Source organism: Glandiceps talaboti, chromosome 9, assembly GCF_964340395.1.
Source record: "Glandiceps talaboti chromosome 9, keGlaTala1.1, whole genome shotgun sequence".
NCBI lineage: Eukaryota > Metazoa > Hemichordata > Enteropneusta > Spengelidae > Glandiceps > Glandiceps talaboti.
The window spans coordinates 16,334,867-16,362,351 of record NC_135557.1 but is presented as its reverse complement, the minus strand read 5'-3'; the positions used below and the strand labels follow the sequence as shown (position 1 = coordinate 16,362,351).

Here is a 27,485-nt window from a genome sequence, read left to right as displayed (position 1 = left end):
TCTGCCGGGAACTGGTTTCTACAATATTTTCACTCACACTACACTCGTGAAAGTACAGCTGCACAGAACACTGCAAGCACTCGTCCAAATAGCCTGAGTAGAGACCACACTTGCACTCATGCATCATGGCGTTCTGTCGTAGTAGTATTATTTGACAGGAAAAATACTTAATTGGATTTATTTATAGGGTACAGAGTCCTTGCAGTGAATTACATGACATAAATTAATGAATTATAGAAAAGAACGGAATTACGTGATGGCGTGGTATAATAAATATTACCGTTACTAACGTTAACTTGTCTGTAGTCTGTGTACATACCATAGCAAAAAAAAAAGACAAACAAACATAGAATGAGTTTTAATAATTTAAATTGTGAATATTTGACAGGAAATGTCAAAATAAGTAGAATGTATAATGTATGATACTTGACCAATACAAATACAAAAAAACCCGTACAAATATACCAAGGCCTGTTGCTACATGTACCGCAACTAAAAATATGACTTTATTGGTATACACAGACCATCAGTGTTTATAGTTACTGAGTGTAAAAATAGTTTGAAAATTTGACTAGTTTTGCACATAAACAGGCTTCGGTTGTGGAGAATTCAAAACTTAAAATCTCAACTCAAATGGTACAAATACCCACAAAAAAAGGACGAACAAATAAAAGAGAAAAAAAAAAGTAAATAAAAAGCCAAATGACCTCTGTGACCTTGGATAATATATTCATAAAATTTAAATATATGAGTATAATATATGGTCCGCATATAATATGTGCAAGCAAGGATATAAATAAGGTTTATTCACGGAGTTGAAGGGGTGGTGGTGATGGTAACTATATAACATAAACAATATATTAATAATTGTGACAAGACCTAAAAAAAAATTGTTTGGTTCCAGTTACCCGACCCCACCCAGTTGGAGTATATTTTTACAGTTTTGTTACATCACCCCAACCAATATATGTATGTGATATGTTTTAATGATGATATCCTGAAGGGTAATTTGTATATGGAATGAACTGTATGTACATGTATGCATGTTGATATTATATTACTTATAGGTAAATTTGTATATGGAACCAACTGTATGTATACATGTTGATATTATAAATACAAAAGTTACAATAGGAAGAAAAGTGGGATTACTGTAGTTTCATTTCCATTCTCAGTCTTTTCAGTTTCTCAATTATCTCAAATACTTGAGTCAGAAACAAGGTTGTGATTGTTAAACTTTAACATAGTAACTCAACTCTTGAGATCATTAGGTTGTAAATCTCACATTAATAGTGAAATAATTAGTGTGTCTGGCGGTAATAAACTTAATGTGGTTACACCTGTAAAGTCAACATAATACTACTAATAAATTACTCTTGTAATCATTGTTAAATATTCGAGTCACAAAGTAGCATTTGCAGGTCTCTGTATTACTGCACGAATCTGTCAACAAAGATACATTATAGAACACTTCATGTCGAAAGTGAATATCTTACATTTTTGGTATGTTCAACAAATCTCGACCACATTCTCAGATAAATCTAGAAAAAAGAATCCGGGGTCTCCTTCTTCTTCTCTTCCTCCCCCTGCTCCATCCCTCTTCCTCCTCCTCCCCTCCCCCCTTGTCTTCTTCTTCTTCTGTTAAGGGTCAACTTAATAAATGAAGGGCTCAGACCCTGAAATGTGATGTACAATGTATGCTTGGAGTGCTAGATAAATTTAAGAATAAATACATATGCTAAAATTCAGTGTAACTGATGGTATTTCTGAAAGCATCAGGAGTTGTTTTGTGTACAAAAACCATGAATTGTTGAAATAGAAAGTAAAATATCATACCATTAACTCATTTTAGAGTATAAAATAGTCACTAAAGTTGTGTTAATAATTCTGTGAGGATGATAAAGATTATGAATTTTAATACTTGTATAAACAAGATGATGAATTGTCTTTATGTCAGAAGGAAGAGGAATTGAGAATATGTCAAATTTATGATTGAGATGAAATACTAATTTCTCTTACACATTTTCCATCGATAATATTCACCTGCCCAGCAAGTACATCGAAATGTTACAACTTACATTGTGTTCGTTTCTAATTTACTGTTTCAAAGTTTAACTATATTTTACTGTCGTTTTGAAATATATTATTTTGACCTCATTCCTGCCTGTTGTCCTCTCTTTCTTTGTATTCTCAAATATTCAAATTAAGTTACTGTAATAATTGTGTGTTTTTCTTTCACTTTCATGTTTATTATATAATATATTTGATATGATGCACATAAAATTTGACATAACCTTGAATGTTTATAATTTGAGGTATATATATATAGCTTCAGAATTATAACAATACAGGCTTGTGTAAGTCTGCAAGTGTTTACATGCTACATTATACCATGCAAGAGGTCATTTAGAACCAAAAATATCGAATATATACTGTGGTTGTTCTACATCACAACAACACGCGTCTGTGTCATGAAAATGCGTGTCTATGTCACTGTTTCTGTTGTGTTTGAAATATGAATCAAAACATTCAAAATTGCCATTACTTTCCCTAAGTTTGGGTTCAATTATGTTATTCTCCAATATTTTTCGTCATTCAGCTGGAAAATACTCATGACCTAAGGGTTGTCACTTCTCGTCTATCGACTCATAGCGTCAAAGACCCCTTAGGTCACTCGTATTTTCCTTGGCTGAACGATGAAAAATATTGGGGATCCGGGAGTAACATCTAATTGTACTATTTAGCATGGGTTTATCTGTATAGTTGCCAAAATATCAGTCTAGCAAATGAACTCGACAGGCCTGTATATAATTTATGCAAATGTATGCGTTGATGTATTGTATACAATATGGGTAGACAATACTAAGTTACTGTGACATTTACAAACTAAGTGAAGACAATTCCAGGTAAGACTGTAAGACTTACATGTATGTCAATAAAGGGTATTTGAAAGTGACCATTGTTATCAACCACTGATCTTGTTTAGATATGTACAATACCTATGTTACAAAGAATGTTAAAAATCCTGACAAATTAATTCTGCTTTGTGGATATACATATACTGTACATCAGGTTGACAGCTGGGATTTCAAGTGTCTCTGTGGTGTGTTATACATGTGTGTATATATGAAGTGTTCAGCTTTGTGCTATGCTATGAGGTGTGAAATAACAAGTTCCGTGTTCATCATGTTCATGTAAACTAGAGTGCAGGTATATGGATGTAATACTGTAACATTCAGAGCTTGAGGTGAGAGGGACAGACTTACATCCGAGATTTATTTACAAATTACAATGTATGTCTCTTGTGTTGTGTGCACGTGGATGTTTTCAGGTAAGGTTTCTTGGACTCAGAGAATGATCTGTGACAAACTGCATAATTCACTTCAAGAATTTAAAAAAATTTGACAAGGGGCAGTGTTAGATTCACTATATTTAACTTGTTTTTGACATGTATACATAGAAGTTTTCTGGCTTGAACTATGATCAGTGACTATGTACATACAATGTAATGACATATAATGCAGGCCATATTGTAAATGACAGCTGAGAGGGGTAGTGTTAGATAACAAATTTATGTGTCTTGTTTTTACAAATAGTTTCTAGTAATAATACTTTCTGATTGTTCTCTCTTCCAAATTAAAGTGCATCTTATATGTCCCAAACTTCTATTCTGTTAACTTTTGCACTGCAGTTACTGAGTTAGTGTGGTCAACCACACAGACCCGACACTGCAGTGTATTTCATGTAGGGTGTATGGTTCACCAGAAGGAAGGGAGCAAACTTTTAAATGTGTCTTTTGTGATGTGTACATGTATAGGGTTTTCATGTAAGCTTTACTTTGAACTATGATTGATGACAGTTTGTAAGTGACCTCCACTACAAGAATGTTACCAATGTAAATGTTTGCAGAGGAGAGAAAAGAAAAGAAAAGAGGGGTGTAATTGAAGTGGTGTGGCGTCTAAACTCGCAGGGAACAATGTATAGATGTTCATTGTACTTTTATAGAACAGTGTCTGTTTATGTACAGTGTCTGTATTGTAGTCTGGCAGGGTTGTACATTTGTATGTGGGTTGTGTGTGTGTGTGTGTGTGTGTGTGTGTGTGTGTGTGTATGTATATACGTACATACGTACGTACATTGTATGTATGTATGTATGTATGTATGTATGTGTGTGTATATATGTATGTATGTATGTATGTATGTATGTATGTATGTATGTATGTATGTACGTATATATGTGTATATATATATGTATGTGTGTATGTGTATGTATTTATATGTATATGTACATACATATGTCTCTGTCTGTCTGGTCGTCTGTCATCTGAGCCTGACTCAACCTGTCTGTTTCTGTTAATCAATCTGTCTGTCTGGCTGGCTGGCTGTCTGTCTGTCTGTCTGTCTTCCCGTCTGTCTGTGGTTCTCCGTCTCTCTTTGTGTGTATAGTTTCTTGTCCATTTGTGTATCTGGTTTGTATGTGTGTCTTGGGACATCATGTAGTAGATGTATGTGTGTTACACTTACTTTGTGAAATTCTAATCAAAAGAACAGCTCAAATTATGCCGATGGTATACCATGTAGTTCTTCAAAGTGTTTTAGAGTGTTTTTTTTGTGTGTGTAAGTAACAGTTTGCTCAAGTGATCTAGCCAGTACAAGAATTTGTTTGTTGTGGACTGAGACACCTTTCCACATTCCAGACAGGTTAGGTTGTTTTGTCAGCTGAAAGCCATGATGCAATAGGCCATTGTACATGACTTCCACATGAGCAGTGGTCGAGTCCTCCAGAGTGGAGATGTGGACACTGTTAGTTACAATATTTTGACAGGTATTGTACTATGTTAGGTCTAGACCAGTCTATGGTACTTGACATTTGCACTTACACAAGTCTATCATTCTCAAATGTCAAATTCCAAGTTGTATATTTCTGTGGTACATTATACTAATTTGTACATGCAAGATACTGTAAACCTCTAGATATTTTCACTACTACAAAATGTTGCAATTTTACAGTCTACAGCTAGTTCTCAAAGACTAATTTTCACTAATTACCAGACTGGTACATTGTGTTCATGTGCAAGCAGACATTTCAGTCACTACTTATTTTTGCATTTTTGTTTTCCAGCTTAATTAGCGAAAAGAAGTCTTTAGTTAAGATTTCCAGGTTTACAGTAGTGTGACCTCATACACCATGGTAAAGACATGCATATATGTATGTATACAGACAGACAGAGACAGACAGACATGCACAGACAGACAGGCAGGCAGGACAGGCAGGCAGACAGGCAGGACAGGCAGGCAGACAGACAGGCAGACAGAGACAGGACAGACAGACAGACAGACCGACCGACCAACAGGTAAACAAACAAACAAACAAACACAATCAAACAGCAAACAAACAAACAAACAAACAGACAAATTGCTTACTGATGTGTCATTGACTTTTGAACTTTAAGGTTTCAATTTGTTAGCCATGCAAACTCAAACCTTGTTTAATTGTAGCATCAGTAAAAATAACATAATTATAATAAATTCATGACATTGACAGTCCATGACTATTTCCATCTGTGGCATTGAATGTCAGATTCTAATTTACAAGAATCTATTGACAACTGGTGTCACAAAATGTGACCACACATCGTTGTAAACATGGTCAACAAAAACTTACCCACTGCATTGTTGTTGACATTTAAGATTTCTAACTAAGTAAATATACTTGTCATGTAGATGTGGTGCCTGGTTAATTTCAGTTTGTTTGTGAAGTAATGTGTTAGTCTATATATAGTGTTGATATACATGTAGACATCAAATGTAGAGTAAGAAGTTAGCCAGGGATCAAAATTAGCAGTAGTCCCATGCACACAGACTACCAATTCTGGTCATGGGGCTACCATAATTTGCAGCTGATAGCCCACTCAGGCTACCACTGATTATGTGATGAAGATGGAAAATTTATGGACATGAAAGTAATTTAATAATGCACATATTTCCAGTAGAGGAAATTTGTTTTCAGTTCAGGAATATCTGACTACAGCTTAGTACAGGTCACAATCCTTGGGCTACCAATATCTGAAACTGGTAGCTCACTAGGACTACCAAAGAAAAGAGCTAATTTCAAGCCCTGCCAGTCCAGTTTGCCCACTAGTGAAAGATAAAAATTTACATACATTGTACCTGCTAAATTAGTATAGCGTAATTCCAAAAAAATACATAGGTAAATTAAAGGGATAGACTGCTAAATTTTTGTGGTTAATAAGTAATTGGTGTGTGTCTCAGACAGTAGCACTTCAGATTGGCTTGATAGAGGACAAACTGAACCAGTCACTGTGCAATTTAGTATATTTTTAGATTATTATTAGAAGTATTGTCGTTTATTTATAATATGAATAATATAACAGTACAATTACGGTATTACTTTCAGACTGGGCTAGCTTTGTGTTAACATGGACTCAGTTCACGTCAACAGTGTGAGTGACTAGGAGGGTTTAGTCACTGCCTGCATGCACCTGTCCTACGTTAACTCTAGGTTTCTACAGTGTTAAGACTTGGCCGGTACCAGCCCTAGACCAGCTCTGTGCAAACACTCAGCTGGCACTCATACATCAGCATGCACATGTTAGCATTCTAGAATGGTTACTGCCTGTGCACACAAGTCCTATGTTAACACCACGTCAGCTTGCATGCCAACACCAGGCTGGCATAATTTACATGTAACACCTCGTCAATATAAGTTAGCAACTAGAACTTAGAAGGGTTAATGGCATGCATCAGACCTACGTTAACACCAAATTAGTCATGTTAGCAAGACGACGAGCTGATGGCCACCACCAAGCCTTTGTGAACACCAAATTAGTCAAGTCTTAACATTTGCCTGGCTCCGAGTCCAACACTTCATCAGCATACATGTACATTGTGTGTGAGGAAAAAGACGGGTGATGGCTTGCACCAGGCCTACATGTATGTTAACACCAGGTTTGTCCAATGTTAACCTGTTAGAATCAGTAGAGTTCATAGATGTATTTTATAAGGAAGTAAGTCACTGGTTTGCATGGGCGGATCATTCCATTGATGTGATTGGATCATTCCATTGATGTGATTGGATCATTCCATTGATGTGATTGGACAAGCAGTATCATAAGTTTCACCAAACCATTGAATGTATTTGATGACATCATCATTATAACAAGTAGTTTCACCTGAAGTAGCGTAGTCTCTGTACACATGTACTTATAAGGAAGTACATCTGTTCAGTATAAGTTAGTCAAAGACTGTACATATAAATATATGGCTCCTCAGTCGAACTTTCGGTCTTGAGTTCAGTGGAATATTTTCTCCTCGTTTATCTTTTGATTTTCAGTGATCTTGGAGAAAAAGAATAACGTGATAGCATGACCAAAAGTAGCACTGAAAATTAAGCAATATTTCACTTGTTCTTATCTGCAAGTTTTGCCAAGTGCACAATGTGTGTTTTCTTGTTTACTGCTAGGTAACGAGCTATAAATAATATTGTGTTTCAGTAAATAAGCAGGCAGGTTCAGGGAAAGGTGACAGCAATGATTGAACAGCATATAGAAATTGTGTTTATTCTTTTGTAGTTTCAATTGAATTCATTACAAATGTGTGTGTGTCAAAAGGACAACTCCTCATGGCCAATTCACCATGAATATAAAAGCATTTCAGGACGTTGACAAAATAAAAAGAGAAGCAATTATATGACATGGACAACCCGATTTAGAGGGGGGAGGTATAAATAATAGAGGGAAGGGATAATAAGACCATGCCCAATGATCAGCCATACAAATTCAGTGGGTAGTACGTACAATAGAGAGAGTTTAAGTGGATGAAAATTCTGTGTTGAAATTCTTGTTTGGTTAGAAAGATCAATCTTTTCTCAGTTCCTGTCTTAGAAACTCTGTCTCTCTGTCTCTCTGTCTCTCTCTCTCTTTCTCTCTCTCTCTCTCTCACTCTCGAACTCTCTCTCTCGAATTTGTCCTTTTGACTATACCTGTATGTGGAGAGAGAGAGTTAATAGAAAACAAGCCTACATGTATAGTTTTTAGACTACACCTGTCGCTAATGAACATGGAAGTCATTGCTAACTACAAACATTCAAATACTGATGTATTTTGTAGAATGGGACTGGAATCCATGCAATCTAGAATATACATTTTCCTAATTTTTTAAATAAAATATACTGCTAAACAGGGAAGGTTTTAATTTGTGATGCAAACAATACATTTCATTTTTACTTAAGTTACTATAGAACCGGATATACAACTGTGTGGTTTCATTTTTGTTTTTACTACCAAAAGTGTTTTTACATGATAATCATGTGATGTGAAGTGTCAAGTTTTCTTGGAAGAAAAGTGGGGCACGGTTTTCGGTTTAATCTTCATGTCATGTGACATGTGACATGTGACAGGTATTGAAAGCATTTGGGAATAGAGCTAAAGGTGTGTATGCTGATGTGAGAATGAACAGAGAGTCATGTGATTCTTATTATATCGGGTAAAGTTTAAAGTACAGGTAAATGTACTTACACATGTGTATATCACATGTTACTCTCCTTTAAGGTACACTACAGTTAGTATTACATGTATAGCTACTAGTCAGTATAAAAATATATAGGACCATGAGGGTACAAAGGTAAGTATTTATAGTTATCAGAGAAGATCTTTAGACCTGTCGTTTAATGTTATGTGCCATTTAGTTTTGATGCCAATGTGATTTCTAACTAAACCAGTGAGTGGAGGTGTGACTTTGTGTTAGAGAGAACTGATTGCAAAGGTACAATAAATTTAGGAATGCAGACATCGTAGACCATTTTTTCAGCACGGCCCTGTGGCCACATTCATCAGATTTACTGGGGCCTTTTATAGAAAATACATGCTAATTTCGCGATGCCACACTCTAGAATGAACACTGGTGACTATGTCCTATTTTGACCTATGTACATGTAACTGGTCAGTTGACAGCTCCAATACAGCTCAGAAATCACTTTCTGTCAGTAGGCTTGTGTCAGGCTAACTCACTTGCATTAACATTGTGCTAGGAAACACCTCACTGTGTAAGCATATGAACACCAGGAAGGGTTAATGCCAGCCCTGCAAACTTTCTTAGCACACCGGTACGGTATGTGTTAGCAACTGGATACCTGCTCCAGCCCATGTTAATAACAGGCTAGCCCAGTGTTGAAACAAGCCTGATACCAGACTAGTCCAGTGTTAACATCAGACTAACACCAGATTAGTCCAGTGTTAACATCAGACTAACACCAGACTAGTCCAGTGTTAACATCAGACTAACACCAGATTAGTCCAGTGTTAACATCAGACTAACACCAGACTAGTCCAGTGTTAACATCAGACTGACACTTGACTACCAAATCTGAAAGGGGACTGTACTGTAAATTTTGACTGTCCCAATGTCTGTAATTTATTAGTGCGTGGTGAACAAAATATGATCTCAAACCGAACGTCACATCTTGGTTTTATGCCAAGTAGTCAGAGGTGAGACTATATAGACAGTCACAAGAGAATCAACTACCGTAAAACAGACCACACCTTGGTTGTATGCCAAGGGTCACCTCAGATAAAGAAATCACCCACTTTTCATCAAGGAAGTTGAATTTAATATAATAATATGTTTACACAGTTCAACAGTTGATAGTAACCTGGTTAGCCAGTCTGGAAAGAAATCTTCAGCTGTACTGTACATGCTCATTGGTAGGGCTAAATTGTTACCATATAAGTAGATGCCAGATGTGCAGTACAGTGTAGCTTTAATATGCAAATTTAATTACATTCTACACAATGTAGAGTGTTGAAATGCACCAGCTATTATAAGATTTCTGTGAAAAAAAAGAAAGATCGTATGTGATCGCTATGGCTTCACTGAAAAGGTAACACTATTACGAGAATTTGGGTTTGAATCCCAGGCCCTTTAAAAAAAATTAGTCTGCAGTAAATGATTATGAAAATGGCTGTTAATATTAGTATATTTTGATATCTATTTTTGTGTTCATATTTTGTATATGTAATGTATACAGAGAAGTATAAAGTACATCCTGGGAGTTGGGAATAGGGTGGGGTCGGACAGGGGGTGGGAAATAGGATAGGGTGGGGTGGGGTTGTTAAACATTTTGACATATACCGTACACTTGTTTATGGTTGTTGGTATTTGTGTATTCTTTCTGGTAATTTTAACTAATTGCACAATCTTTGTGACTAATGTCCTAAACTCACAGGTAAAACCATGTCAACGTCGTAACACATATACATGTGTACAGTTGTTGGTGTGTATTCTCTCAAGCAATTTTAACTATGTATTCAAGCTAGAAACCAATTTAAAAAAAACTCGAAATTTACGATCGAAGTTTTTCAGTTATCTCAAAAAGAATAATGAGTTCAAATGATGATTTAATCACTAAGAGCTTAGGAAAAATTCTCTAATTCATTATTATATTCAATACTGTAGTTTAGTGTTTTATTTATGTTTATACTTATCTATTATTTTTGTTTTTGTTGTTTCTGTATGTTGTTTTTGACTTCGATTTTTATTTTTTTACATTATTTCATGTCAAATAAAATGTACTATACCATACTATTCATTATGAACACATTCCTAAACTGACAGATAAAACCTATTGTCAGAACAAATGTATACATTAGATTTTTGACACACATATTTGATAAACTCTGCCATCATATTGACATGTGTATGTTGTGTTTATTTATTGCTAGGTGAATGGTACACTTGTAACCCAGTCTAATCATATAGAAGTTGTCAAGCTTATCAAATGTAAGTATATTTGCAATTTACTTGTCTATACATATGACATATGGTATGTTCATCAAAAAATGTTGATCAGCTTGGTACATTGTAAACCAACCTGTGTAAATTATGGTACATATGGTGTATAGTACTACTGTAAGATATGTCGTGTTGTTCAGTCCCATCAGGCTTCTTGTGAGTGCTGGCTGAAAGCATGGCACGAAAGTCATATCTTAGTATTACGGATGAGGTGTAAGGGTATATAGAAAACAGTGCTTTTGTCCGGGGCGGGGGGGGGGGGGGGGGGGTACAAAAAGTAAGTAGGTAAAATCGCATTGAGTTCCCCAGTCGTTTCACTAGGGTTCTCTACCAGTGTCTTAGTTTATAAGGGGGTAAATAGGTAAAATCTACCTGAGTCCTGGCATTGTACCAGGGTTTCCTACCACAGTACCAATGTGTTAGTTAAGTGGTTTAAGTAGGTAAAATCTACCTGAGTTCCCCCGTCATTGTACCAGGGTTCCCCTACCACTGTACCAGTGTGTTAGTTAAGTGGTTTAAGTAGGTAAAATCTACCTGAGGTTCCCTGTCATTGTACCAGGGTTCCCTACCACTGTACCAATGTGTTAGTTAAGTGGTTTAAGTAGGTAAAATCTACCTGAGGTTCCCTGTCATTGTACCAGGGTTCCCTACCACTGTACCAGTGTGTTAGTTAAGTGGTTTAAGTAGGTAAAATCTACCTGAGGTTCCCTGTCATTGTACCAGGGTTCCCTACCACTGTACCAGTGTGTTAGTTAAGTGGTTTAAGTAGGTAAAATCTACCTGAGGTTTCCTGTCATTGTACCAGGGTTCCCTACCACTGTACCAGTGAGTTAGTTAAGTGGGGTAAGTAGGTAAAATCTACCTGAGGTTTCCTGTCATCGTACCAGGGTTCCTCACCAATATTATTGTACAATGTTACGTATGTATGAGTAATTATGCCAGTTTTACCCACTTTCTGTTAATTTGGTTCCCAAAAAATTAGCAAGATTTGGTATTTACAATGATATGTTTGTTGTATTTATGACGATTTGTGAATGTTGTTCTACATCTGGTTCCTGTGTAGTGCTATTATTATGACTGTGTTTACAATGGTTTGCTGTGTTGTGTGTTTTTTTGTCAACAGCTGGTTCGTATGTAGCATTAACATTGTTAGGAAGACCGCCTGGATCTAACTACCCTCCATTGCCACCTCCACACATACCATTACAACCTCAACTATCACAATCAGGAAGACCAGAAGTTACAGGACCTAAACCAGCAGGGGTAAGTCCATTTACGCTTCATTCAATGTACATGTGTATTACAACCGCTGACATCAGACCATGGATGAACAGAACAGGAAAGTAAACAACTGAATTGGATTAATAACACTTGGCACAGCATGTTGGAAGTAGATTGATAATTCGTTATATCATTCCAAATAGCCAAATAGGTCAGTAGTGTGCCCTCTCAGCCAATTTGACCACCACAGTGAAGAACCAAAATTTGGTGTTCCCCTATCTCTTACTATGTGGTGACTCACAAGAAATCCCAGTTGTTATCATGACTTTTTTTTTCTTTTCTTTTTTTTAAATATTTTTTATTTTTTATTTTTTATTTTTTTTTATTTTTTTTAAATATTTTTTTTGACATTTTGACTTACAACAACAAGGTTTGGCTATCATTAGAGGGCACACTGACAGCAAATGTACAATGTATATTTATACACAGTGACATACTGGTTGTTTTTACACTAATGAACAGTTGTGTAACTCAAATTAGTATGCACATGTATATATAGAGTTAGTAACTGTTATAAATCAGATTTCAGTGTGCAATATGTTTATGACAGGGAAATGAGTTAATCACTATATTTCTGTATGTACAAACTCTCTCTGTGTGTGTGTGTGTGTATATGTGTGTGTGTAAGTGTGTGTGTGTGTGTGTGTGTGTGTGTGTGTGTGTGTGTGTGTGTGTGTGTGTGTGTGTGTGTGTGTCCCTACCCAATAATTACTGATTGACTTATCAGTATATCTCTGTAGAGATGATTCACATCCAGACTAGAGTACAATGGTTTACAACATTCCTAGAGAAATACAATGATATGAAACCAGTCGTTGTTAATAATCTGCAATGTGTAAAACACCTTGTCTCCCTCAACACACCCCTTTCCAGTGGTAATCAAGATAAAATCTGTAATCTCTGTACAACTCCTTCCCCCCTCAACCCACTCCCCTGTATCTCCTATGATATCAAATTTTATAATCTGTAATTCCTACATATTTGCAACACTTCCCCCATCAAACCGGTCTCCCCCCCCCCCCCCCTATCCTTTGATAATCAAAGGTAAAATCTATGACCCCTGTACAACACTCCCCCAGTCTTCTTCCTCCCACCTTCCTGTACTAGTAAAGAGACAGTCGTGGGTATCTGCACTACATTTTCTTGGATATAGTGAAAGAGTTGATGTGTTGTGTCTGATTGATACATTGTAGGTAGTTCAACAGTAGTGAAATCTAATCAAATGATGACTCAGACAGAATTTCATAATGAATATTGCATGATGTCTATATCAAAACTTGATGCAAACATAGGTTGTATTTACGATAAGATTTTTTATCGAATATTGAAGAAAACTCGAGTAATTTCATAATGTTATTCAGATAGACTTACTATGTCCAATGTGCATTGTATGGTTGATTATCAGTACTGTAATGGAATATTACATCAAGTTTGTAAATATTTGTTGTCATTCTAATTGATCCCCATATGTACATAAAAAGTGTTTCCAGAACTACTTTGTATTCTATGCACCTTACAATCTAGTAGAATGCTACCTGTCTTAGAAATAGTAGCCCTGTCCCCATTAAGAAATAATGAAATTGGTTTGAAATCAAATTGAAATGGGTCTCCTGTCCCCATATACACTATCAGTTTCAAACTGATTTAGTTGCATCAGTTCAAAACCACCCTAGGGGTAGTTGCAAACTGATTTAGTTGAATTGGATCAAAACCATCTCGGTATGATTTCAAACCAATTTAGTTGAATCGGTTCAAAACCATTGCAGGGGTTGGTTTTAAACTGATAGGAAGTAGATTAATTCAAAACCGATTAACTGATTCAAATCCATTGCTCAGTTTTCTCATGGGGACAGAAACCTGTTTTCGAACTGATTTTAATTGAATTGATTCAGTTAAAAACAGTTCTGAATCAAATCAGATGGGGACAGGACTGTTGTTATTCTAAGTTGAACTCTTGGTTACCTCATTATAGATGCAGATTGGTTATACAGCATGTAGTGATAATAGTACCTCTGTCATAGTAAAAATAGCTGTTCTTTAGACTTCACCTCTCTGTCTCTCTTTACTGCCCTAACTATGCAACCAGTCTTCAACTATTGCGTATGTCTTGATTCTTTAGAAACCTGCATAGATGTAAGGGTTGATGTCTTCTGGAAAAAAAAAACGCTGTTTGCTGTTTGCATTGTGATGAAAATATTGCATTTTGATGAATTTAGATCACTTGCTTTTATCAAGTGTAAATATAATGTGTGTTGTCAGAAGAGTTTATTTCCTCAAGTATGTATTGTGCATTATGTATGATAGTAGAGTTATGCACGGTTGAGCATCAGAATGGCTCAACGCTAACATGGGGTTATCATCGTGTTAACACCTGGCTGGTACCAACACCACACGGGTACATGTGTTTAGCAACTGGAAGGTAAATGCCTGCACCAGCACTATGTTAATACCAAGCTAGCCCAGTATGGCAAGCAAATCAGCAAGGTATACATACAACATACATGTACCAGTATATTATGTGTATAATGCTACCAAGGTTTACATCTACTGCAATGAAGGAGGTGGCAGCGACCACATTTTTCATCGGTGGACAGCCGAATCAAGTCGTTGTATAGTTTGCCACCTCAGTTGCCGAGAATGCCAATGTTTGGAATGGAGGTGGGAGAGGAAGGGGGAAGAGAGGGACGACATGTTTTATCATATTGAATAATGAGGGTTTATCAAGGGGAGAGGGGGAGGTGTCGTATTGTATCACTGAATGGTGAGGTTTGTGAAGGGGAGAGGAGGAGGTGTCGTATTGTATCACTGAATAGAGAGGGGCTTATGCAGATTACCAGTCCAGCCATCTTCATCTCCTTCACTCCTCCGTTCATTCTCTTGTAGCCTGAAAAAGATGAGGAACTGCGGCTGGAACGCATCAATGTGATGCAGCAAATGCTGGATCAAGAGATGGAATTATATCAGGTGTGTGTGTGTGTGTGTGGCCCTGGTTAACATGGAGTACTGTCTCCTTTAGTTATAGGAGTTTGCTATTTGTGTTTAGATTATTACAGCTGGTGTGACTTAGGCAAATCCATACACAGGTTTAGATTAAGTCATTTTCATATCAACAGGATTTAGTGATGTTTTAATCCCATGTTCTCAATTTAATGCCATTTTGTTGGTGTCTAGAGCATTAAAGGCCCAAGCTGGACTAGAATTAAAATTTGATGAAAAACAGGTGTTTGGCAGAACTATTGAAATTAGAACATTGGAAAAAATGCTATGAAAGTTAACTTTTAAATTATTTGATCAAAGATCTCGTCATATACCATAATCCATAGTTAAAGGAGTACTTCGGATTAAGATTAAAACAATAAAAGAGTATTGCCCCATCCCCCCCCCCCCACACCAGTATATGGATTTGTTCTATGTCACATACGCTTGTTTTCAATATGTTCTAGTGAACATATATTTATGCGAGAGTGCATATATTTCAAACTAATAATACTTACTAATAGATTATTTTGAGTTTTGAGTTTGTTTTTGTAGTGTTAGAGAGAGTAAGCTAACTGTTATCATTTAATATTTCTTTGACAATGTATATAATTTTCCGTCAATTTTTTGAATTGTATCATTATTGTTAGTTATAATATGGACACATTGATTTTGTATATCAAAGTCTCATAGGGGCAGTATCACTTCCTTCATGTTATGTTAGGATTGAAAATTGCAGTATTTGTGAATTTTTGAAATTTGACAATATACTACTTGGCTGTGGCATGAACAGTTACCAATCTGATTTAAACTTCATCGAGGAGAAGACTCAATTTGTTTTTCTCTTAACTATGTTTTATGGAGATATATGTGGAACAAGACAATAAAATGTAGGACTCAGATTTTTTTGTTGAGCCGGAGACCATAAAATGTAGCAGTGTTGTTGAGCCAGACAATAAAATGTAGCAGTGTTGTTGAGCCAGACAATAAAATGTAGCAGTGTTGTTGAGCCAGATGATAAAATGTAGCAGTGTTGTTGAGCCAGATGATAAAATGTAGCAGTGTTGTTGAACCAGATGATAAAATGTAGCAGTGTTGTTGAACCAGATGATAAAATGTAGCAGTGTTGTTGAGCCAGATGATAAAATGTAGCAGTGTTGTTGAGCCAGATGATTAAATGTAGCAGTGTTGTTGAGCCAGACAATAAAATGTAGCAGTGTTGTTGAACCAGATGATAAAATGTAGCAGTGTTGTTGAGCCAGATGATAAAATGTAGCAGTGTTGTTGAACCAGATGATAAAATGTAGCAGTGTTGTTGAGCCAGATGATAAAATGTAGCACTGTTGTTCAACCAGATGATAAAATGTAGCAGTGTTTGTGAGTTTTCTGTTGAGCTAGATTTTGTTTTAGGTTTTTTGAATGTAATTGTATTTCTATCAAAATCAACATAGAGATGATAAAACCGTGAAAAGTTTCAGGGCTACTGACACCAAATGTCTGTCGTAAAAGCCTCAGAATTCTGAATTGTCGTTTATAATATAAATGTATTGTTTATCAAAGAATTACTTATCTCTGATATCCAGACATCCTAAATATGATCTGACAGTTATTGCAAAAGTTTCTGTGTAATAATACTTAGAAATATAGTTAGAAATTACGAGCTCTAATAAATGTCTAACATCAAGTAAGGAAGTGATAGTGCCTCCCAGACAGATTGTAAGTTTTACATTTAAAGTAATATAGTTACTATACGTGTAGTTGTTCTCTACGATCTCTTTCTAACGTCTAGTCAAATGGACAATTCAATCACAAATCTAGCTAAATCTCCTGCTGGGGAAAGGCTGAACAGTGCATGTCAGTAGTAATCCATCACATACAGGTGGTTGGAATTGGTTACTTTGTTCAGTTTACTACAATCTCAACCCTCAGTTTGAATGTCAGTGACGTGAGGATGCGATAACATAACGTTTATATCAACACGCCAATAGCATAAACTATAGCTGTTGGTAGTAAACATTAAATTCTGTGCGAGAGAAATCCATTTGACTACATGGTGGAGATGATCATAGCGTGTGTAGAACTAAACTACACTTTTAGAAACATTACGTAACTCTCATTAGAGGTTTTCACAACATTACACTTCATCAAACTGCATGCTTGCTCGCTTTTATTCAAAGTGCATGATCTTTTTTTTCACCCTATAGCTAAAATTTCCTCTTTATGTTTGCCATTCTTTTAATTTTCTTGGGTCCTTGCATGAAAACTTCAATTAAGTTAAATTGCGAGATTAAAAAAAAAAACTTTTCTTTTCTCATGCTCGTTTCCGGTAAGATAACTAATAAATACTTTTCCACCAATTCTTATTTTTTGGGGAAAATCTATATTTGATAAATTTCAATACTGACTTTCAAGGTTCTTGTTTATAGAAAACCAAAGAGGAATACGTAAAGACTAACTCAGAAAAGCTGAGAAAGGAATTAGAGGGTGCTACGACAAGGGTAAAAGTGCTTGAACAACAACTCCACAATCTCACTGGCATATCCTCAGCAGCAAAGGTAAATGACACCTTAGGCCTCTCAAAGTGTATCGTAGTGGACTCCTTAGGCTTTCCAAAATATGTCATGAGTTTCCTTGGCTTGTCCAAAATGTGAGGTAGACTCCCTAGGCTTTTCAAAATATGTCATTCATTCCGTAGGTACATCAGTGCACAGTTTGTTTGTAGATTCCAAAGCTTATAAATATGCCACTGTTGATTCCCTAGGCACGTCAAAATTTGTCATCTTTGACCACCAAGGCTTCTCTCTCAGCACATCAAACCATGACATACACAACACATATTAACATTGCTACATTTTTTTGAAAGCTTATACAATCTGAATGCATGCTGAAAACTGTAGGAATGGGAGTGTAATGTGCCATATTCCACTCACTTCAAAATGTGTCACCAGAGGGCGCTATACATGATGAAAAATGAGGGTTATTGAAAGTAGCACATTGCAGAACATACATGTACTGTAGTCAATAAAATGTGGTGAAAACAATTTGGTGATCTGAAACAAAGTTGTACCAGAATGCTTGATATCCTGAGAATGCAACCAATATTTGCTGTGAAACACTTGGCAATAGCGATCTTTCCAAGGGAGGCTTTAATATTCCACTATGAAGGCCCTCACTTCTACTCCAAAAGCTGCCTCTAGTGGCCAAACTGTGTAATCTTTTGTCTTTCTGATAACCGGGATATGGTATATTACAATTTTAGGGTACATACACCACTCTCACTGTGTGCATCTATCCTTTGTAAGAAAACATAGCCACTGATAAGAGACAATGGAATGTAGGACGTCAATAGTTAAATAATTTGACAATGTTAAGTAGTGCATGGTTGATGTAATTTGACCTGTACTTTTAGAGTTTACTGTGATGTGTGTTATTTTATGACATCAATCACTAAGACTTTGTCACAAGCAATATATATATATGAGTTATAAGTCAAAGGTCATATCTTGAAGCCTTTGAAAGGTTTACTGTGATTGGTTAGAAAACAGTATGTATGATCAAAGGGTATGTTTTGGAGCCTTTTGAAAGGTTTGTTTTGATTGGTTAGAAACAAAATACATCTGATCAAAGGGAAGCCTTTTGACAGCTTTGCTCTGATTGGCTAGAAACAATTCATATGATCAAAGGGTATGTTTTGAAGCCTTTGAAAGGTTTGCTCTGATTGGTTAGAAAACAATGTATTGGCTGGATTATGATGATAAATTATGCATATATACCAATTAGTGCAAACCTTTCAAGGTCTTCTCATCAGACTGTTTGGAGACATCATTGGAATATGTTTGTGATGTCACCAAACCAGGTGGTGATGTCATCAAACAGATGGTGATGTCATCAGACCAGGTGGTCATGTTATCAAAGCATATGTTAATGTCACCAAACCTGGTGGTGATGTCACCAAACCAGGTGGTGATGCCACCAAACCTGGTGGTAAAGTCATCGAACCAGGTGGTGATGTCACCAAAACAGGTGGTCATGTCATTAAACATCTTGATCATTTATGATCCAATAAGTTCTGACTACCATATTGAATTTAACATATTTGCATGATGTCATATTTCAAGGAGTAAAAAAGTCTTGTAAATCCTGTAAATTCCTCCTCAAAAAAACTGTTTATGTTTTAGTGTCCCAGGCTACTGGCTATGTTTTCATGGCTACACAAAGAACCCCAAGACATGCATGTGTGACAAAAACAGACTGCTACATTTTAATGCATAAAAAAATTGAACGATAGCTCATACAGTACTTTCCAGGACTTACATATAATTATAAAGATCGCAGTAATACAAACTAACACTGTGTGTCTAACAACTGTAGCTCAAGTTCTCCATTATGATACAGATTTTAACAAATATTTTGCAACGTTCTTTAAAATTTAACAAAGAATGCGCCTCAGAAATAAACTCTTTAAATTTTTGCTGTTACTTTTTTCAAGAAAACCCAACCTGTTCTCAATAAAGTCAATAAAAAAACTAGGGCAGTGTACAAATTTTTGAAATAGAGGTCCAAATGATATTAGTAATTTTAGAATCCAATATGGCCGCCAAATACTTTGTTAACTAAATGAGAAATTAATATAGTAACAATATTCTTGAAAACAAGATGGTGAACTCCAACATTTCTTTAATTATTTCATACAACAAAGTTTGGCGAGAATTCTCGGTACCTGAAATAGAATATTACTCCCTAGGTGCATCATTAAAATAACAACTCTTTGATATTTTGATTGACACTATGACTTCCATTCCATGCACTTCACATGCTTTAGTACATGTACGCATGAGAATAAGTCGACGTGCTTGTTCTATTTTGACCCTCTAGCATGAGGTAAAATGCTATTGCAGTTACCGAGAATTGAAGAACTTTGATTTTGAGGGAAATTTGTCAGCGAGGCGCATTCTACCTTAATAAGCAACTATGTCTTACCTTTGTTGATATTATCGTTAACCACTAATTTAACATGCATAATTTTCTACCAAATATTTTGTTTGCAATGAGAACAATATAATACATGCCTATATCCATAGAAAATTTCAAACATTTCATAATTCTTGTGCTGTTTTTCAGTATATTTCTTTGCTAATGTCACAACATTTTTATAGAAAAATTTTTTGCATCATTTTGCATGAATTTTGAATGTCATGCTTTTTGTATATTTCTGTTTTTTGTAATTACATTATTTTACTTTTCTATCCCCTTTCCTTTTCTCTTTCTGGTGTGGTTGTCAATCTGTCTATGTATGTCAATCAATCAATCCATGTGTCTGTGTCCTCTCTTTCCATTTGTCTGTTTGTCTGTCTGTCTGTCTGTCTGTCTGTCTGTCTCTGTCTGTATCTGTCTGTATCTGTCAATCCATCCATCTGTTTTCTATCTCTCCATCCCTCTGTTTCTGTGTCTCAATCAATCCATCCATCCATACCTGTCTGTCTGTCTGTCTGTCTGTCTGTCTGTCTGTCTGTCTGTCTGTTTGTCTGTCTGTCTATCTGTCTGTCTGTTTGTCAATCCATCTCTGTCTGTCTCTCTGTGTCTAACTATCTTCTTTATAACTACAGATCTTTGCTTTGACTGGTATACCACTATCACCTCCACCTTCACCAAAATATACTCAGGTAACATGTTTGCCTGACCAAACAATTATTACCTCTGTTTCTTTGCAGTGTGAATGCACTCTAATACCATTTAGTAATTTTTTTTGAAATAGTGCCAATTCCACCCCTTTACATGCATGAAAGTTTGCTATGCAGAATCAATGAATGACATTTAGTTCATATGCCTTATACGCTGAGTTCAACAGTGTGTGTACATAGATCATGTGATACATACTTTGGGTTAGACAATGTGTACATAGATCATGTGATACATACTTTGAGTTAGACAATGTGTACATAGATCATGTGATACATACTTTGGGATAGACAATGTTTACATAGATCATGTGATACATACTTTGGGTTAGACAATGTGTACATAGATTAGATCATGTGATACATAGTTTGGGTTAGACAATGTGTACATAGATCATGTGATACATTGGGTTAGACAATGTTTATGTAGATTAGATCATGTGATACATACTTTCGGTTAGACAATGTGTACATAGATTAGATCATGTGATACATACTTGGGTTAGACAATGTGTACATAGATTAGATCATGTGATACATACTTTCGGTTAGACAATGTGTACATAGATTAGATCATGTGATACATACTTTCGGTTAGACAATGTGTACATAGATTAGATCATGTGATACATACTTGGGTTAGACAGTTTTTACATAGATCATGTGTTAGATACTTTGAGTTAGACAATTTACATACTATGTTGCACATACTTTTGAGTTAGACCATGTCTACTTAGATCTTAGCCTAGCCATGTTAACCTTTTACACTATTGTCATGTTGTACATTATCTAACTTATAACTGCATGGTGTTCTTTTGTGTGAATTTGAAAGTTTCAAAAAGATAACAATTACAATTAATTGATTGCCACAGCACCATGGTAGTGAGGGCACTATGGCCTCACAAGTCTTTTCACTGCCACAAAACTTACCAAATATTTATAACTTTTTTGAGCTTATTTCTTCTAATATATTCTTGCCATCATTTCAAGAAGTTAGACATATACAGTTTGTTTATATACTGGGGTACTCTACAGAACTATATTGTATGATAGTATATGTACATAATGTTATACTGGTAAAATAGTGCAGCAGTAGAAATGACAACTGCCAAGATTACACATGAGCAGTGTACCCTCTAAGCCAATTTGATGCAAACAATTTCTAGCGTTGCACCAAAATTTGGCATTCCCCTATCTCTTTATATGTGGTGACTCACAAGAAATCCCAGTTTTTATCATTTTGACTCACGACAACAAAATTTGGGTATTATTTGAGGGCACACTGCGACATGAGTTTTATAATTCTGATATTTTCAACTGTTTACTTTCCTACTGAAATGTAACCTGATTACTTGTCTGTTTCTACGTAAAATATTTTGTTTTTGCTGTGATTTATAACTGACACTAATTCTGTCATGGCATGAAACTTGTCTCTTTTCTGATATCTACTAGTATGTAAGGTACGCCGTGACGGGGCGCCCTCACACATCGGTCAGAGAGAGGAGGCTGGTGGGAGGTGGAATGACACGATATATCTTATAGTCTAGATTGCTGCAAACAAGCTTAGGCAGTCAGTCAGCCAGTACCAGTGTGTCCTCTAAGCCAAGTTGACGTGCTGCTGACACACACAATTTCTAATGACGCACCAAAGTTTGGTGTTCCCGTATCTCTTACTATGTGTTGACTCACAGGCAATACCAGTTTTTCTCATTTTGACTCAACAATAAAATTTGGATATCATTAGAGAGCACACTGGTCAATGCTATTAACTCACTTGTTGTACTGATATCACTTGGTTGTGTTGTATGTTGCTTTGTTTCATACTAACAGTAACATTGTATTTGAGTTTCAGCACTTTTAGTCTAGTACATAATTGCCAAGATATTGATAGTGATATTTTGAGATCTAATAGAACTCTCTTTGGACTACTACCCAAAAATTTGTTTTCTTACTAAAGCTCTGGAATCATAGTTAGTAAAAGCCTCAACCTCAAGAGTGTAAATAATTTACCCTGTGATATACTACAGCGGCAGTCAAGGTTTCGGTTTGCTAAGATAGACATAAACTAAAATTATTGTTGATTGATGTGACATTTCTGTTGTGCTGGTATAATCACCCTGTAATCAAGACGGTGGAAATTCTTGATGTCCCTAAAATGTACACTGCAAGATCACGAAAGTCGTTAGAAATGATACCCTACCGTGTGCATAATAGGGAACTTGCAATCCAGATTGAGCATGCTCAGATGCAAAGGACTATGGGATTATCTGTGGTTATCGTTATACCTAATCTGGAGCTACTGATAAAATTAACCTCCCACAATTGTCAGGGTGACTGTGAATTGATTATTTGTGGTTACAAACAATGTATCAACATTGTTTACACGACTAATTGATTAGTATTTATTATCACATTTCCCATGATGCAACATTCAACATGGCGGGTTTGCAAGTTCCCTATTGAACCAATGTTAGATTGATAGCTTATGTCTCCATGTCTCAACAATAGTTTTACTTCGTGTCTATCTTATTAAACCGAAACCTGCCACTGTCATATTTCAGCTAAATCATGAAGCCTTCTTCAGTTATTTACATGTTATTCTCCAATATTTTTCTTCGTTCAGCCAAGGAAAATACAAGTGACCTAGGGGATCTTTGACTCTACGAGTCGCTAGACGAGTAGTAACAACCCTTAGGTCACAAGTATTTTGTGGCTGAATGAAAACAAATATTAGAGAATAACATAATTATACCAGTGCCAGTAATATCAAAGAAAAATCAGAAAAAGTAATCATGGCAATTTTGAATGTTTTGACTTGTATTTCAAACACAGCACAACCAGTGACATAGACATGCTTTGTTGTGACATAGACATGCATTGTAGAACAACCAGAGTATATATTCCATATTTTGTGTTCAACTTTTACTCAAGCATGTTCTTTATGTAACTACATAGCCCTTAATCTGAATTTTGTATGTTTCTTTTCTGTAGGACACGCAATTCACACATCCAACACAAGATCTGCCCCAACAAAGTCATCACATTGGTGACCAGGCCGATTTTTCATCAACCGACGTACCACCATTACCACCCGATCCACCACCCCCATTGCCCACTCAATCACCGATTGCACCATATTCTGTTAAACATTATCCTAGCCCCACTTCACCTCCAGAGGGCGTCATCATGGACCCCTCACCTCAGTTTGAAAACTATGAAGTGAGTATAGATCACATAGTACCTGGTCATGCCGAGATGTCTGTGGTGGAGGAAGATGACCAGATACCTACTGTGGGAGTACCGACGTCGGCTCCTGAGAGCAAAGCTCCAATATCAGAGGTGAGAGATGATTTTTATCAGTTTAACATGAAATTGCAAACTATTGAAGAACATTGATAAGAGATATCCATTTTAGCAATGCAGTATATGATTGACTATGTGTGAGACAATGTGATAGGCTGTCTGTCTGATATATTGTGAGTGTGTGTGTGTGTGTGCATGTGACATTGTGACTGGCTGTGTGTAGACATGGTGATTGGCTGTGTGTGAGAGACATTGTGATTGGCTGTGTGTGAGACATTGTGATTGGCTGTGTGTGTGACATTGTGATTGGCTATATGATACGTGTGTGTGACATTGTGATTGGCTATATGATATATGTGTGTGTGACATTGTGATTGGCTATGTGTGTGACATTGTGATTGGCTATGTGTGTGTGACATTGTGATTGGCTGTGTGTGTGACATTGTGATTGGCTATGTGTGTGTGTGAGACATTGTGATTGGCTATATGTGTGTGACATTGTGATTGGCTATGTGTGTGACTGATTGGCTATGTGTGTGTGACATTGTGATTGGCTATATGTGTGTGACATTGTGATTGGCTATATGTGTGTGACATTGTGATTGGCTATATGTGTGTGACATTGTGATTGGCTATATGTGTGTGACATTGTGATTGGCTATGTGTGTGACTATGTGATTGGCTATATGTGTGTGACATTGTGATTGGCTATGTGTGTGTGACATTGTGATTGGCTATATGTGTGTGACATTGTGATTGGCTATGTGTGTGACTGATTGGCTATGTGACTGTCACAGTATACACAGTGCTATCATTTGTGTACTCAATAATTACATATTACCTTTTTGTTCCCTTTCCTCTTCTGTGCGTTGCAAACATTTGATAATATACAGAATAAAAAGAAATTATTGAATGTACTGAAAAGAAGGAGAAAGGTGGGCCAATGGACTCTACCACTCTTGCATGGGTGTGTTGAGGTATAGATGGTGAGAGGGTGGGAATGGTTTGGGTATGACATCATTGTGTGTTGGCATTGTCATTTATGAAGGAGTCATTGGTGGTTAGTCCATTTTCATTGTACGTTGATGAGGATAGTGTATTGTGGTTATTTGCGTTATACTGTATAAATTCTGCAGTGCAGAATACCAGATAATGTAAGATAGATTGCAGAGCATGACACTACACTGTACAGTGCATCACAGCATTACACTATATACTTCAGATTATTATGTCAATCATATTTTCCATCTGAATGAAGAAAAATATCGGAGAATAATATCATAGCTGTGCAAGCTTAATTTAAGAAAAAAATTGGGACGCTAATGGCAGGTCTGAATATTTTAACGTGGCACAACCAATGACGTGAAGGTGCATTGTAGCAAGGTATGACATTAGGGCGCCCTCACACATCAACCAATTCCTTAGCCATTAGCATGGCACAAATGTTGTATGTGCAATTGATGTATATTTTACAATGTAAAGTGACCTGGTTATAAATTCACTATTGACTTTTCAAATGTGTACAACTTGGTGTGCGCATGGTGTCAATTGTGTCATTCGTGAGGTTCTGGTATGGAATCCTGATATAACAGGTGATACTTGTCAGCTGTGTCTTGGGGGGGGGGGGGGGGGTACTATTAAACACATTTTCAAATATGTTGTCCTGGAGGTTTTATTTTACATTCCTGGAACTACAGAAGATACTAGTCTGTTTGTTTGGGTTTTTTTTTTGGTTTTTTGTTGTTTTTTTTTTTTGGGGGGGGGGGAATGAGGGGTGGGGGTGTGATTATGATATGATGATTGGTTTCACTATTTTTACTTTAAAGGCCCATCTTAGATTAGGATTCAAATCGAGTTGTGAAGAATATTTGTCTGACAAACAAAGCTATGAAAAAAGTTGGTCCAGAACAGAAGAATGATCCAATGTAATCCTTATTAAGAATAACACTAATGTGCTAACCTGGGATTGAAACATGCCCCTTTAATTGCAAAGGAATGATGGCCAGGAGTGTTCACATTATGAACATTGACAGACATATTATTATTATTAAACTTTATTTTGGGAGAGAAAAGAACGCAAAAACGTTCACAAACATCCAATAGATAAAAACTATGCATAAAAAACAGCATTTTAAAACAAGTAAGACTTTAAAAAGATAACCTGACAAATACACACATGAACAAATAAAAGCATTTAAAAATACAACAAATCTCTATACAATTTATGAATCCCCGAATAGAGGATTGTATCGGAATTGAGCACTGCTGCAATTAAACTATTATGACTGTTTCCGATATGTTCAATAAAGTTGTACAACAATTTACGTCTGAGCGCCCCAACAGTGGGGATTGTGTGCTGTACAAACATACGACTGGCACTGCTATCACGTGAATAACAAGTGTAGATTATTTTAAGATTACCAGTGTAGGGAAGTAAGGTATTCTAACTGGTCTTGCAGAAATAATTTTATTAATTAGTTTCATTTATGTAAAGAAAGCAATTAGTGATAATTAGAAATTAAGTCTTGCAGAATAATTTGATTAATTTATCATATTTATGTTACAAACGATAAAAGGATGTATTTGAAATTTTTGCAAAAAAAAAAAAAACGTCACCGTATCAGCTAACCTGATTATAACTGTACATATACCCCACCAGCAGTTTGTCATATAAGATACAGATATAGCTAACAATTAGATAGTCTGGTGACGTCATTTACCTAGGAGGTATGGAATGATTGGAACACAGAAATCACACTGTACTCATTATGTATTCATGTGAGATACAGTGTATGAGTTGCACTCTGTGTGTGTGACTCATATTATTACCAGACAGGTTATGAGTAAGTGAATCGTCTGTTCCTGTTGAAAATTGTCAAGTATTTTTATTCAGCGTTGTCATTTTTGGCTAGATTCTGTTGCGGTAGGAGTTGGACTTTGTTCTTTGTTTAATTTGTGTTATTTTTGTCAGGTTTCACTTACTGTTATACGATACATGTATATCGTTGTTTGGGTGGGTTTGACCTGATTTTGTTGGATAACGTACCAATGCTTGGAATTGGTTGCTTGTATGACAGTATGTTATAATTTATATGTCATCACTTCGATGTGTTTGCCTTGTTTGAGTGGTATAACAGTTGCAGTATTGTTATTTTGATGGGTTTAATATAATCGAATGGGATACCAGGTGTAGTGTTATTGTCTGTTGGAATTTGCCTTGCTTGTATGTATGGGATAACATACCATTACTTCCTGGGGGGGGGGGGGGGGTTATTTGCTTGTAGGTTCCATGATATAACCATGTATCGGGATAGGTGTGCACTGTCTGAGTGCTATAACAGATGCAGTATTGTCATTTTAATGGGTTTAATGTCTTTGAATTGAATAATATTATTATCATTTGATGGGTTCAGTGTCTGTGAATGCATATCAGTATTA

General features: G+C 36.1%; 1 protein-coding gene across 11 annotated transcripts in view; it reads left to right on the top strand.

Moving 5' to 3' along the window:
• The window catches only part of LOC144440219 (rho guanine nucleotide exchange factor 11-like), a 145,102-nt gene that overhangs the window by 79,766 nt on the left and 37,851 nt on the right, over nt 1-27,485 (top strand). For 8 of the 11 annotated variants that reach the window (XM_078129528.1, XM_078129529.1, XM_078129527.1 and 5 more), the window contains 6 exons: nt 10,740-10,797; nt 11,933-12,072; nt 14,974-15,054; nt 17,493-17,621; nt 23,736-24,083; nt 24,941-24,982. In XM_078129528.1, the coding sequence (XP_077985654.1) occupies nt 10,740-10,797; nt 11,933-12,072; nt 14,974-15,054; nt 17,493-17,621; nt 23,736-24,083; nt 24,941-24,982 (798 nt within the window). The remainder of the gene's footprint in view (nt 1-10,739; nt 10,798-11,932; nt 12,073-14,973; nt 15,055-17,492; nt 17,622-23,735; nt 24,084-24,940; nt 24,983-27,485) is intronic. The other 3 variants (XM_078129533.1, XM_078129532.1, XM_078129535.1) reach the window with 3 other exon arrangements.